This window comes from Boleophthalmus pectinirostris, unplaced genomic scaffold (genome assembly GCF_026225935.1).
Source record: "Boleophthalmus pectinirostris isolate CB_2022bp ecotype Guang Dong unplaced genomic scaffold, ASM2622593v1 HiC_scaffold_15, whole genome shotgun sequence".
NCBI lineage: Eukaryota > Metazoa > Chordata > Actinopteri > Gobiiformes > Gobiidae > Boleophthalmus > Boleophthalmus pectinirostris.
In genome coordinates, this window is record NW_026571070.1 from 35409806 (window position 1) to 35423087 (window position 13282).

At 42.9% G+C, this 13282-nt stretch overlaps 1 protein-coding gene and 1 pseudogene across 1 annotated transcript; one reads left to right on the forward strand and one right to left on the reverse strand.

Annotated features, from left to right (window-relative positions):
- The first annotated feature begins 1326 nt into the window (after positions 1 to 1326).
- Positions 1327 to 12816, forward strand: alg14 (ALG14 UDP-N-acetylglucosaminyltransferase subunit). Its single transcript, XM_020940761.2, has 4 exons — positions 1327 to 1482; positions 3514 to 3659; positions 4264 to 4386; positions 12122 to 12816. Exons 1-4 carry the CDS (start codon positions 1338 to 1340, stop codon positions 12350 to 12352), a joined length of 645 nt encoding a protein of 214 aa, XP_020796420.2. The 5' UTR covers positions 1327 to 1337; the 3' UTR covers positions 12353 to 12816.
- LOC129408198 (5S ribosomal RNA) lies at positions 10926 to 11043 on the reverse strand (annotated as a pseudogene).
- Positions 12817 to 13282: the final 466 nt, after the last annotated feature.

Here is a 13282-nt window from a genome sequence, read left to right on the forward strand (position 1 = left end):
TAACATCAGCTCTAATAACATCAGCTCTAATAACATCAGCTCTAATAACATCAGCTCTATAACAGCAGCGTCGTGCAGAGTTGTGGAGACACCTGTAACCTCGCTGTCTGAGGACAGATGATCTTTACAGAATCTAAACTTGATCTATAACAGCGCTTTCACGAAGCCCCGCCCAACCCCACGTGTTGCCAGCATTAGTCTTTTACGGTGTCATCAAACGCGTTCCGTGGGAAACAGACACACGCACGAACTCCCGCGGTGTGTGATGACACGGTCCGAGCGGAGGTCCAGGCCTCAGCACCGTGAACACGTGCGCGGCACAAGATGAGCCGCTCGACCTTGGCGCGCGCGGAGGACGTTCACCTGTAGCTCCCACACGCCCGCGCAGCCTGCTCTGTGCACGCGCAGTGTCAGCGTGTAATGTGCGTCACTCACTGACCTGGAACTGTCAGGAGAACCGCGCAGGTCCTCGGCCTTTGCGAACACTTTACAACCGCTGACCGCCATCCTTCTGCCTCCCCGCCCTGATGCTACCGCCTCCTGCCGCCTCTGCCGCGCTCAGGCTTCAGTCGACCGCCTCAGCATCCTGCGCGTTCTGGCGCCTGCCGCTCCTCCTACAGCCTCTAGCTGCCGCGTTCACGCTCCTACCGCCTGTGTCTGTGGAGCACAGACCAATGGCTGGACTCTGTGTGAAGCAGAGGGATCCAGATCCTTCTCAGAGTGGTCGACTTCATTGAAAATAAGTGGGTTACAGATTTACATTTATGTTTTACATGTTTATGAGATTGAGAGTTCTCTTTTATTCGAAGCTGGACAAACAGAAATTATGACTTAATTACATACTACTATTACTACTACTACTACTACTACTACTACTACTACTAATAATAATAATAATAATAATAATAATAATAATAATAATAAGGAGAAGAAGAAGAAGAAAACTATAACCATATAACCAAGTATAACCATGTACAGAGCAGTGTGGAAAAAGGACGTGTGTTGGCTGATCTTATTGGGCTCCTCAGTCCTCTGCAGCGGCAAGAAATGTCCACGAAAAGACCACATATATAAATTTAAGACATTTAGAATGGTCCTCGAAGTTTAAATAGCCGCTTACAGTAGACCTATATGCAATAAGGCTCTCAGTTTATTAAATAAATAAATAAATACATGGAATATTGTAAGGTTAGGTTTTTGTTTTATTTTCTTTCCTAATTTAACACAAGTAGCAGATTATTCCAGCAGAGGGCGCCAGTACAGCGCGCACCGTCAGATCGCGTTGTCTAAATCCACAGCTTGTTTGTCCCTTCTCGCAGCCCATAGCCGTAGTCACCATGCTAGCTCTTGAGACAGTTGTGCTAGCTCTTGTAGTTTTATTCCTTCTGTTTTGTCTCCGTTTATATGTAGTCCTAAAATCAGGAGCCAGATACAAGCCTGGCAGTAAGGGCTCGGTGTCGGTGCTGGTCGTGGCCGGATCAGGTAGGGTCTCCCCACTCTTTATCCCTGTTTAACGCTGCTGTGATGCTAGCCTACCTGCCTGATCTGCTTCTTGCTCTAAGAAATAATGATATAAAATGTTTCTGTACTTGAAAATATCTTACCAAAAGGTTTTCATTATTTAGCTCAACATTTGGAAGGTTCAGCCAGAAGTCCTTTAAACCACCATTTATATTTTTGAGTCAAATCAAACCTGAAAAACCTCTTCTTTACCTCTTTACCTGTGTGGGTGGATTGTAGTATTCTTTGACCACACTGCAAGAACTCTGAAACAACTCCTGACAATTATGGACAGTATTTGTAAATGTTTATGTGAAATATTAGAATAATTGCAATTTAAATTTGCATTTATCATATAAACATAATATAAACATTAACATAATATTTCTGCAGTACATGACCCACTTTTGAAGATTCATTCTCTACTTCACTCATTCTCACTCACTTTTTTAAAATTTAATTTTATTATCATCATGGTATCAGATTTGTTATTGAATATCGGGTCTATTCCTGTGGCTGTACATGATAATAACTAGGGCTGGGTATCATTAAGAAGTTGCCAATACGATACATACCTCGATCCACAGGCCGTGATATCATTGATATCTCGATACAGTGCATTTTCTGTTTGATACAATATATTTTAAATCGATACGATACAGTTCAATAAAAATAAAAGCTAAATCATGGCTGTGATACTAAAAGTCTTGTGCAAAGTTCATATAAAACACAAACATTTTAATCCTCAAAACAGTGAAAATGTCAAATGTGTTTCATAAAGGAGTTTCCTTCCACTAAACAAAACAACAAAACTGTAGCTGTAACAAAATAATTTAGTAAAATATACCAAAAATACTCTTAGCGATATACTGATACTGTATCATAACATTAAACATACCATTATTTAGATATTTTTGCACACATATTTAGTAAGAACTCACCATAAGGGGATTGTTTAAGTACTGTGCACAAGACTTTAAAAGTACTTTAAAAGTACACCAGTGCTTGGTCTTTCAGGTAGACATACATTCTGTGTGTGCGATCACTTCTCCACAGATCTTACCAGTAACACCTGGTGTCCTCATCATGTCACCAGAAAAGTTACACACTGCAGCTTTTAAAAATAGTTGAAAGGATGAAAGCTTTAAGACTGTCTATGTCAGAGGGGGCATGTTTGAACCAATAGCAGTCTCTTCTGTGTAATTCTGTACAAACATGTTCTGAAATGTGATTCTTGTGTTAGTTTGTCAGTTCAGATTTCACTCTTTTTGTCAATTCTGCTGGATGCATTCTCAATCTCAGCGCTTGTCAGAAAAATCAAGTTGCATTTCCCAAATTGTTCAACCAAATTACGATTGAAATCCAATGACTGAAGTCTGATGGATAAAGATTTTTTTATGAATAAAGTATATTATTGCTAAAAATCAGAAATATTTCTTTCTTTGTGTTTTTAAGTCTGTGCAGCCCAGATAATGTTTGTTTAGTGCTGCAAGATTAATCACAGTCAAACCATAATCACAATTTGAATGGACGCGATTACAAAATTAAAAAGGCTGTAAATTTTAAAAACCATCATTTCCTCCACAAACCACAAAATATCCTGTCTTATTCTGCATAAAAGATGCTAATCCTGTATTTTGGATCTGTACAAACATGTTCTGAAATGTGATTCTTGTATTAGATTTTCAGTTCAGATTTCAGTCTTGTAAACTTTGAACTAAATCATAGTAAAACCTTCATTATACATTGAATCATAATGTTTGTCAGAAAAATAGCAAGTACCACAATGATAATAAAAAAAACACTTTCTTTAGACAATAGAATGTGATTTTCAGCATGAAATGGTAGTATGTGTATTTGCTATGTGTCCTTATATCTGTGTAATTCCACAGTGGTCCAATATTCGATACCAGTATCAGTGCATCCATACCTAGTTTTGATACTAGTTTTATTGATTAGCATCTGATTTTTGTTTGAGAACCCCACCAGATTCCTTGTTGTGTGTGAGTGCAGGGGGCCACACCTCAGAGATCCTGCGCCTCCTGGGCAGTCTGTCCTCCGCCTACACCCCGCGCTACTACGTCCTGGCACAGACTGACCGCATGAGCCATGACAAGATCCAGGCCTTCGAGAGCTCCAGACAGCAGGCAGACTCAGAGGTACTACCACACCCCACCTGCAGAGGGGGCACTGACCACACCCCACCTGCAGAGGGGGCACGGACCACACGCTACCAGGAGAGGGGGCACTTAAAGTGACTGCATGTCACCAGAAGAGGGAGCACTTTCACACATATCCTCAGATATTTATGCTACTACAGAGTAGCTTTGCACAACAAGATGAATTCTTACAATTTTTGTACACTCAAAAACTCTTGAGAATCTGTCTTGTTAGGCTCCAGCTGAAGTGTTTGCATGTGACAGGTTCTACACTAACAGGTTCTACACAGTACAGTTTTATGGTTTGTGCCAGTGTTTTTGATATGTGTCTGAATTCTCTGATCAAAGAGGAACATTTTCAGACTGATGTAGAACTCAGTTCACAGGGACACATATGAGTCTGGGGAGAGCCAGGTTAAGCAAACAGTTCATAAACTTAAACATCTTTCTCCACAAATATGAATGGAAATGTGAATGTGATTTAATCATTGAAAGATGATTTGAAAGATCTCAGGATTACTCTTACTTTTCTTTGTTCTTGTGTTCTCTGGATGGTCCCGGACCTTTTTGCAGTATTATCATTGTGCTTTATGTTGTACTTCAGTTCAGTGTGTTCCGGATCCCGCGCAGCAGAGAGGTGCACCAGTCCTGGAGCTCATCTGTCGTGAGCACTGTGCACGCCCTGTGCTACTCTGTGCCCCTGGTGTTCAGACTCAAACCTGACCTGGTGAGTGTGCACAGCGCGCACACACACACACACACAAACACACACACACAGAGAGGTGTCTATACAAATTTTTAATCTAAACTAAGAGCCGGCAGGTTGAGATGTGCAGGATGAGTTTTGCTGCTGAAAGAGAAGGGAGGGGCACTTTAATTTGATTTCCATAACTAAAATGTCATACTCGATTTTTCAAAAAAATATGTGATACTGGTATGCTGTTTTTTTCTCACCTCAGTATAAACCCATGCCATGTACCATGATGGTCCTACCATCCCATAATGCAATCTTCAGTATACTAAATAACAATAGTAATTGTGGTCTTGTTACCATTTGGAGAATGCCCAGTCTTCTCTGTTGTCTGAAGTGAAGCTGCTTTTGGCCTGATTAGGACTTTGTTGGACAGGATGTGACTCAGTGCACAATACTGTTGTTGTGTCCTTGGGCAAGACACTTCCCCCCACTTTACCTCCATTGTCTCTGTGTACTGGTGTATGAATGCGAGTGTGTTTGTGAGTACAAATATGGAGCAGTTTACAGCACATATCATGTATGTTCATCAGCTTGTACTGTACCTCACCAAATAACAAAAACAAAACAAAATCAATTCACCGTTAAATTAGGACACAGGAAAATCATGACTAAACTGAAGAGGTTGCATGTTTGAGTAATCTAGTGATCTCTCCCGGACCCTATTCAAAATCTCCTTATGATTAGCTGTAAGATTCTGTGCAATGCTCCATCCACAAGTCTACTGTGCTCCCACACGACAACTGTCCAGAAATATACAAGAGCAGGATACAAAACATGTGCAGCACTTTCATTAGCGAGATGCACACTGATTGTGTTGTGACAGCACTTTGAAGGGGGAGTGACTTGGCGTGGGGTCAAACTGACGGGCAGCATCAGTGTAAAAACCGAAAGTGAAATTTATAAAATATATTAATATGTTGTTTTCTAAACGTAATGCTAATATAGCATTTAAAAATAATAAAAGGTGTTCATGGTGTTCTAAATATGCTGTGTGAAAGCAATTAATACCCCAAAGAAGTAAAATACCCCCGCATTAATAACAATTTTACTAAATATTTAGTGATATGAATGACTGTTTTAGCCATTAGCCAGTATTAGTGTTTTTGCTGTGCGTGCCTGTAAGTGATACTCAAGTCCAAGACCGTACAGTGGGTTTAACTGTGAGGAGGGGCTTAACTCTGTCCTTATATATGCTCAATACTTGTAACATTCCTGAGTGTGTTCATCAAAGATTCTGTAACAAATGAAATTAGTTTAGTTTGGATTGAAATCCCAAGAATGCTGTGTGTGAGGAGATGAGTCTGATCTGTCTCTTCTGTCGTATGTGATCTGGCTCTTCAGGGAAAGGAAACAGGACGCAGTGGACACTAGGGGTGTGCAAAAATATCGGAATATCGATATATCGTATTGTTTAATGTGATGATACAGGATCGATATCGTGGGCTACTGTATTGATATATCACCAAGAGTATTTTTAGGTGTGTTTTACTAAATTACTTTGTTACAGAGCTACAGTTTTGTTGCTTGTTGAGTGAAAGGAAACTCATTTATGCAACACATTTGAGATTTTTACTGTTTTGATGATTAAAATGTTTGTGTTTCATATGAACTTTGCACAAGAAGTGGTTTAACAAAGACTTTTAGTATCACAGCCACGATTTAGCCTTTATTTTTATTGAACCGTATCGAATCTATTTGAAATATATCATATCGAATCGAAAGTGCACTGTATCGAGATATGTATCGTATCGTGGCCTGTGTATTGAGGTATGTATCATATGGGCAACTTCTTAATGATACCCAGCCCTAGTTTATCTGAAAGGGAAGCATCTATACAGCAACATTAGAAGGAACATTATAGTCAAGATTAGGGTTTTGTCTCCCAGAGATCCTTCAGACAGTATGAAATTGGCTGAAGGGAGGGCATCCAGTGTAAATCGCCATACACTCTCGCCTTCTGTTGTGTGTAATTCTGACTAGAATCCTAGATCCTTTTTAATTAGATCCAGTGCTGTGTTCTTCTGAGTGCTGCATGATCAGGGTCGCTGAGTTAACTTTAAATCTAGTCATGACGAAATGCATTTCAGTTTTAGTCAAGATTCAGTCATGTTAGTCTGGATTTAGTATTCATTTCATGCTAATTTAACAAACAAAATATATAATAAATATATATAAGCAATAGGATTTGTTAAGTCAGTGCCTGTTGTGGTCAGTGTGGTGTCTAATTGATATGCCAGAAGCTATAAACATACAGGTGACTCAGTGTTCATGTAACAACAAGCAAACATGTGTATTTCTTAAAGCCCCACCATGTACTTTTGAGCTAAAAATAGACAAAGATAAAAACATGTTTTTCTTTTTTCATTTTGGATGTTTTTATGACACTGGAAACCATGTGTTATCCTCAGGCCTGGAGGAGGGCTTTCTCCTGCTTGTTTCTATGATCTTGTTGTTCCTTTGGCTATAATCTTCCACAGTATTACATAAAACTTATTTTCGTGGAGAATGTTCCAAAGTGTGGCTTTAACTTTCTGTTTCCATGGACTCATGCAGGTGATTTGCTACCTCCAGAGTCACATACTGTACCAGTGTGCGCCTGTCCGTCTCAGTCATGTTCCTTCTCCAAACCGGTTTGTGACAGGTGATAAGGAGAAGTTAGTGACAGGTGATAGGGGCTGTGACAGGTGACAGACTGCCCCTGTGAGCCTGTGCAGAGCTCCATGCTGCAGTTAAACAGAGCACTCATGGGCCTGGCTCTGTGTCACTTCAAATGAGTGTGGAACATGCAGCAGTACAACCAGCCTGCCTTTAGATCGGTGTAGGGCTGTGGGTGAGTGTTCAGATCGGTGTAGGGCTGTGGGTGAGTGTTCAGATCGGTGTAGGGCTGTGGGTGAGTGTTCAGATCTGTGTAGGGCTGTGGGTGAGTTCTTATATGTAAATGAAGTGAGAGGAAAGTGATTTGCTTCTCTCAGAGTTCGGGGAGACGTGACCTGACTTTTTGCCTTTTGTGCAATTTTGAGGTCGCTGCACTCTTCATGCGTGTGGTGTCAGTGTGACTCTGAGCTGCTCTGTCAGATCATAACCACCAAACATCAGCAGTAAAACAGTAAAAGCCAATACAGCAGAACATCAGGGGCAGACGGAGCAACAGACACAGAGGCGCAACACACAAACTCAGGAAATGGCGAAACTAATGAGAAGATTTTATTCCTCACCTCTCGTAAAGTGGTAAATATAAAGTGCTGTATCTCATCCATATTATTCGTAGAAATTGTCCTTCTAACATAATGACATAAGAGTCTCAGAGCGACTGGTTTTACTGTAGACAGGAAACAGCTGACATGACCACAGTTTAATATCCTGTGGTCCACAGACATATCCCGCTGCAGTCTTTACAATCAGAGATTTTAAGTCTCATAAGATTCTCCTCATGTCTGTGGTGTGCACTTTTTTTCACACATTTAAAAATCGTTTAAGACTGAAAAATCCTGTAATGTATGGCAACCTTTACACAGCATTGACTGACATTGACATTGACTTTTTGACCTCTGCAGAGCTTGTAAGTCGGTGTTGAAAGGTATTGGACCTGTTTCTTTCGTAAAAACCTGAAAAACAGAACTAGTTCAGCAATGGGGCGGGAAGGTATCTTACCCTCAACAGCCTCACTCCTCATTGACTCTTTGGCTGTTATGATACCGCCAGTCGGAAATTCCAAATGTAAAACTGGGCTCCATATTCACATTATAATTCACTAATATACAAAAGCAAATGATCCTGTCACATGAATTATAACACTTCTTGTCTTTCTCAGATTTCATTTGGAGTAGTGTTGTCACAATAGTCACATTTCTCAATTTTGATTCTAAGTAATAGACTCGATACACAATACAGATTCCGATACCACAATAATAACTGTTTAGGCAATAGAATGTGGTTTTCCACATTAAATGGTAGAACTTTCTTTTCTATTCTCATGTGTCTTATATGTGTGTAATCCTCAGAGGTGTAGTAGGTTCATAGTGTCTAGTCTGTGTGCTCTTCTACTTATTCTCATACAACTCAACATCATTCTAAAGCTGTTCAGAAAAGGTTCACTTCTGTCCTGTCAGTGTGCCTTTTTTAGTATCCATGCTCAAATGAATATCTAGTTCCGATACTAGTTTTAGAATTGATTAGTATCTGATTTTCGATACTTTGGACAACCCTTGCAAGCAGGTGTCTGTCACTCTAAAAGAATGCAGCAGCAGCAGCAGCAGACTCCAGTTGTGACTCGGTCTTAACTGTTCTGTCCTCATTCTCAGTATTGTTTTCCACTGGCACTGGCTCCATGTTTCCAGAGCATAGCGTTGGGCTGGTGGGGCCGGAGCAGCTCTTGCTTGGGTGAGTTTTTGAGAGCACATTCCTGAAGCAGAGCGGTCACCAGCACCAGTAGGAGCACCACCACCATCACCAGCAGCACCACCCACCATCACCAGTAGCCCCACCGGCAGCAGGAGGAGTGGCGGCTCTGTGGATCAGGGCTGAAACATTTGGGGAAAATATCTCAATGTCTTTTTCTGACAAGCATTGAATTTGCGGTTAGTTTTAATAATGGGATTCTGTTCAAAGCTGACATTTCAAACACGCCCAGAATAATTTATTTGAAATCTGAACTGACAAACTAATATCCGAATCACATTTCCTAACATGTTTATACAGATCTAAACTCCAGGGTTATCAGCTTTTATCCAGAATAAGAGGAAAAGGTGGTACTTAATAATAGTATGGTGCTTCAGAAATGACAGCTTTTGAGATTTGCTAATTGTGTCGTTTCAAACTGCGATCGTTTGGATTGTGAGTAATCTTACAGGCCGCACACTGGCTCTGCTCTCCCGCCAGCAGCACACAGCTACAGTCACACAGACTCACTGCTCTATAGGACACATTATGGCATAAGACGTACGCAGATCATCTTACATTTTGTTCATCATAAGAACAGACAAATGTAAGTTTTCGCCTACCCCATAACCCTGCCCACTGCCCTGTATGTATTTGTCATTATTAAAATATTATAATAATGAAAACGCATAATACGCGCGGTCCCCACACATCCTGGAAATCCTGGAAGACCTGGAAAATAATTGTTTTGTGTTCTCAAAATGGAACATGCCTGATAATTTAGGTAAAAAGGGCCAAATGGAAAATATATATTGTGTCCTTTAAGATGACCCCCCCTTCTTTTTGCTTTGCCACATTATTGGATATGTAATATAGAAGCATTAAGTATGAAAAACCTCCTCCAAAACCAAACAATTTTCTGTTTCATGAATGTAACCACAGGGACACAGTGCCATTCAAACTCAGAAGAATGTGCAGTCACTACTAAAGACTGTTATATCATTATGTTTGTGCTATGACTGCATTTTCTATTCAGGCATAGATAAAGCAAAGCAAAGCAAATATGTAGATTGAGATGTGTGAAAATAATAATTTAGCATCAGTGTGGACTTCAGGTGCAGTAAACTACATAAGGGTTTCATGCATTTGTAGACACAGCGATCACATCATTAAAAATGTCCTGGAAAAATCCTGTGAAGTGATTTCAAACAAAGTGTGGGAAAGGAGCAGTTGAAGCTCGGGCTTGCCCCACCTGGAGGAGGCCCCAGGGAAGAGCCAGCACACGCTGTGTCCCTGGAAGAACTGGAGGAAATGTCTGGGGTGAAGGAGGTCTGCTCCTCTCTGCTCAGACTTGTGCCTCTGCGACCTGGGCTAAGAGGAAGAGAATGGATGAATAAACACAAGAATGAAAATGTCAATCACTGGAAAACTGCCCCCTCCCTGTTCTCATCTGTCCTGCCTGCTCACTCCAGCGCTGGCTCTGTGGCTCTGTGGCTCTCTGGCTCTGTGACTCTGTGGTTCTTTGGCTCTCTGGCTCTCTGGCTTCTGAACTCCGTAGACGTGGAGCTCTGAGCAGGCTGAAGGGAGAGGCTGACGTCAGTGTACTTGGCTGCTGTGCGTGAGTGTGATGGCTTCTCCAGACACATACTGCTGCTGTCTGCTTTCCTGTAAGTCGAAACCCCAGCTCTCCTCCTCTGCCCTGCTCCACTGCCCCACCACAGCCCCTCTACTGCCCCACGACCGCCCCACGACCGCCCCACGATTGCCCCACGATTGCCCCACACCACCGCCCACCACCGCCCCACCACCATCCCACCACCATCCCACCATCATCCCACCATCACCCCACCATCGCCCCACCACCGCCCCTCTAACTGCCCCACCATTGCCCCACGACCGCCCCTCTACTGCCCCACCACCCATTGCCCCACGCCCCACGCCCCACATCCCCTCCACCACCGCTTCTTCACTGCCCCACCACGCCCACCACCGCCCCACACACCGCTGCCCACACACACCCCTCTGACACACCACCATCACTCACGCACACACCACTTTCATACTAGGTAATGTGGGTGAAGTGCTTGCTTAAGAACACAATGACAGTTTTTTTTTTTTTTTTTTACAACTGGTGCCCCCTGTGGCACCTGATTTTCCCAGTGGTCTCCCATCAAAGTACTGACCAGGCCCGGCCCTGCTGAGCTTCTGAGATCTGACGGGATCAGACATTGACAAACTGGTATGGCCACAATCTGGAGAAACCCATGTGTACTCTGATCCCTGCTGCATGTAACCGCACAGTCTGACTGATATTAGGCACAGACTAGGAGAGGCATTCAATTGCAAGGGAGAAGAAATGGGAAAATATTAAACTTGTGTTTGGGCATTTACTCACTTGTTTTAAGTTTTAAGTCTCCCAAAAGTCTTGTTACATGTGATAGTGTTTGTTTGTTTGTTTGGTTGGTTGTTTTTTTGTTTTTTAGCAATTATAGCTGTTGCTGTGTGTGTTTTGTGTCAGATCACATCAGTGGAAATGTGGTCTGTCACAAGATTAAGACAGCACTTGATGAGAAATTATTAGTTGCTGTTTTTTTGTAGTCTTGTTTAGGCCTTGGTCTGCTGAGTAGCTCCTGACCCAGACCCCTCTGGGAGCTAGTGCCCTCCAGGGTCTTCTCCTTCAGACCCCTCAAACGGAGCAGTACAGTTCACTTTACACAGTGGAGACACTTCTAGAACGTACCGATCTGCTCTGAAGTGAACCAAACAAGGCTGTAGTGACTGAAGGCCCTCATTCAGACCCCTCCTCCTCACAGCCCTCTCCCTGTGCTCACACACTGGATGTATTAGGTCAGAAGTGAAGGCTCCTTAGCTCTGTTTTCCCAGATTTAGCAGCAGGTCTGGGCTCAGGTTCAGGCTCAGGGTCAGGCTCAGGTCAGGGAGAATGGAGAACTGTTTAACGTGTTGAATACGTGCTCTATAGCTTTAGAGATCCTCTGGACAGTGTCACATGTGAGGGCTGAGTGTGGAGGAGGGCTAGAGGCACAACACACAAGTCAATACTGTTATAGGTTTGGATTTCTATATTTCATTTCATGGCAATAATTGATTCAGTTTGTACATAATACTTATATCACTGTTCATGAAGGAAGAAATATGTTTTATAAGATTTAATTTATAATTAAACATTGCAATAATAATTTACATAAAAACATAAGAGCACAGACACAAATACACACAGGCTTTGAAACGGGGATGGTGAACACTTCAACAGTTCACGACTACATTAGACAGGACAGACACTTGACACTTTCTTCTCTCATGTTTGTTTCAGATCCTGTGTAACGGGCCGGGCACATGCGTCCCTCTGTGCCTGGGGGGGCTGCTCCTCGGAGTGCTGGGACTGAAGAGGGTGGTCCTGGTGTACGTGGAGAGCCTGTGCCGGGTGCAGTCCCTGTCACTCACTGGCAGGATCCTCTTCCCCGTCACACACTACTTCTTTGTGCAGTGGCCCTCTCTCAGAGACAAGTACCCCAGAGCCATTTTCCTTGGGCGCATCGTCTGACCACCCCAGAGACACACGCCACAGCAACGTGACAACTAAACTGGATCTAAACCCGCAACTAAACCTGGGAAAGACCAAGACTAAACCAGAACTAGAACAGGACCAGTGTACATCAGGACTACACACGGACACGACTGTGGCATACTGGTTAGAGCAGTGGTCCTTCAACCTGGAGGTCAGATCAGTTCTCGCTCTGATCAAGTTCTGTCTTTGTGTCCTAAGGCAAGACTCTTCACCCACCTTGCCTGTGTGTGTGTCTGTGTGTGTGTGTCTGTGTGATGCGAGTGTTGGTGGTGATGGGAGGGGCCGATGGCGCAGGTTGGCAGCCTCACTGTCAGTCTGCCCCAGGGCGCTGTATATAACCAATTCATTATTGTTATTATGAACATGTGTGAACACAGCCTGGACCAAAGACTGAAGGGACTCTTTCTGCTCTCTGTCAATAAAGACTTTATTGTAATATGTATTGTGCAATTTTTACTCTCTTAACATGACAAACACTACTAGTTTACTTTTTACAGCTCATTTGGAGTCATGTTTCAGTAGAGGAAAACCATTGTTGTCATTGTCCACCATGCTGTTTTGGCTCTTTTGTGTTCCTTATCCTGTTCCTGGAGGGAGAGGAGCACAGGAAGAACATCCAGAGGGTATGGACTGAACCATTTGAGGATACCAGGGGGTGAGGAGAGAGAAGAGGAGACCCAACAGCAGCCCAGAGCCACTGGGCTGAACCATCTGAGGAGACCTGGGGGGATTGGGGTTGGTATTTAGACTCTCCCTGGCCCCTGTCCAGCCCTGTTCTGGTGAGAGGGAATCAGACCCACACCCCTCCCTCTCCTCTTCCTCCCGCTCCCACTCTCCCTCCCTCTCTCTCTTTCTCTCTGGGAAACTTGTGTCTCAGTGACCTCTGACCCTGCTTTGAGGATGGGC

Bases quoted from the DNA above. Each gene is read 5' to 3' on its own strand.
- alg14 (XM_020940761.2), top strand. From the start codon at position 1,338: ATGCTAGCTCTTGAGACAGTTGTGCTAGCTCTTGTAGTTTTATTCCTT. The intron at 1,483-3,513 runs GTAGGGTCTCCC...GTGTGAGTGCAG, and splicing joins GCTGGTCGTGGCCGGATCAG to GGGGCCACACCTCAGAGATC. The intron at 3,660-4,263 runs GTACTACCACAC...GTTGTACTTCAG, and splicing joins GACAGCAGGCAGACTCAGAG to TTCAGTGTGTTCCGGATCCC.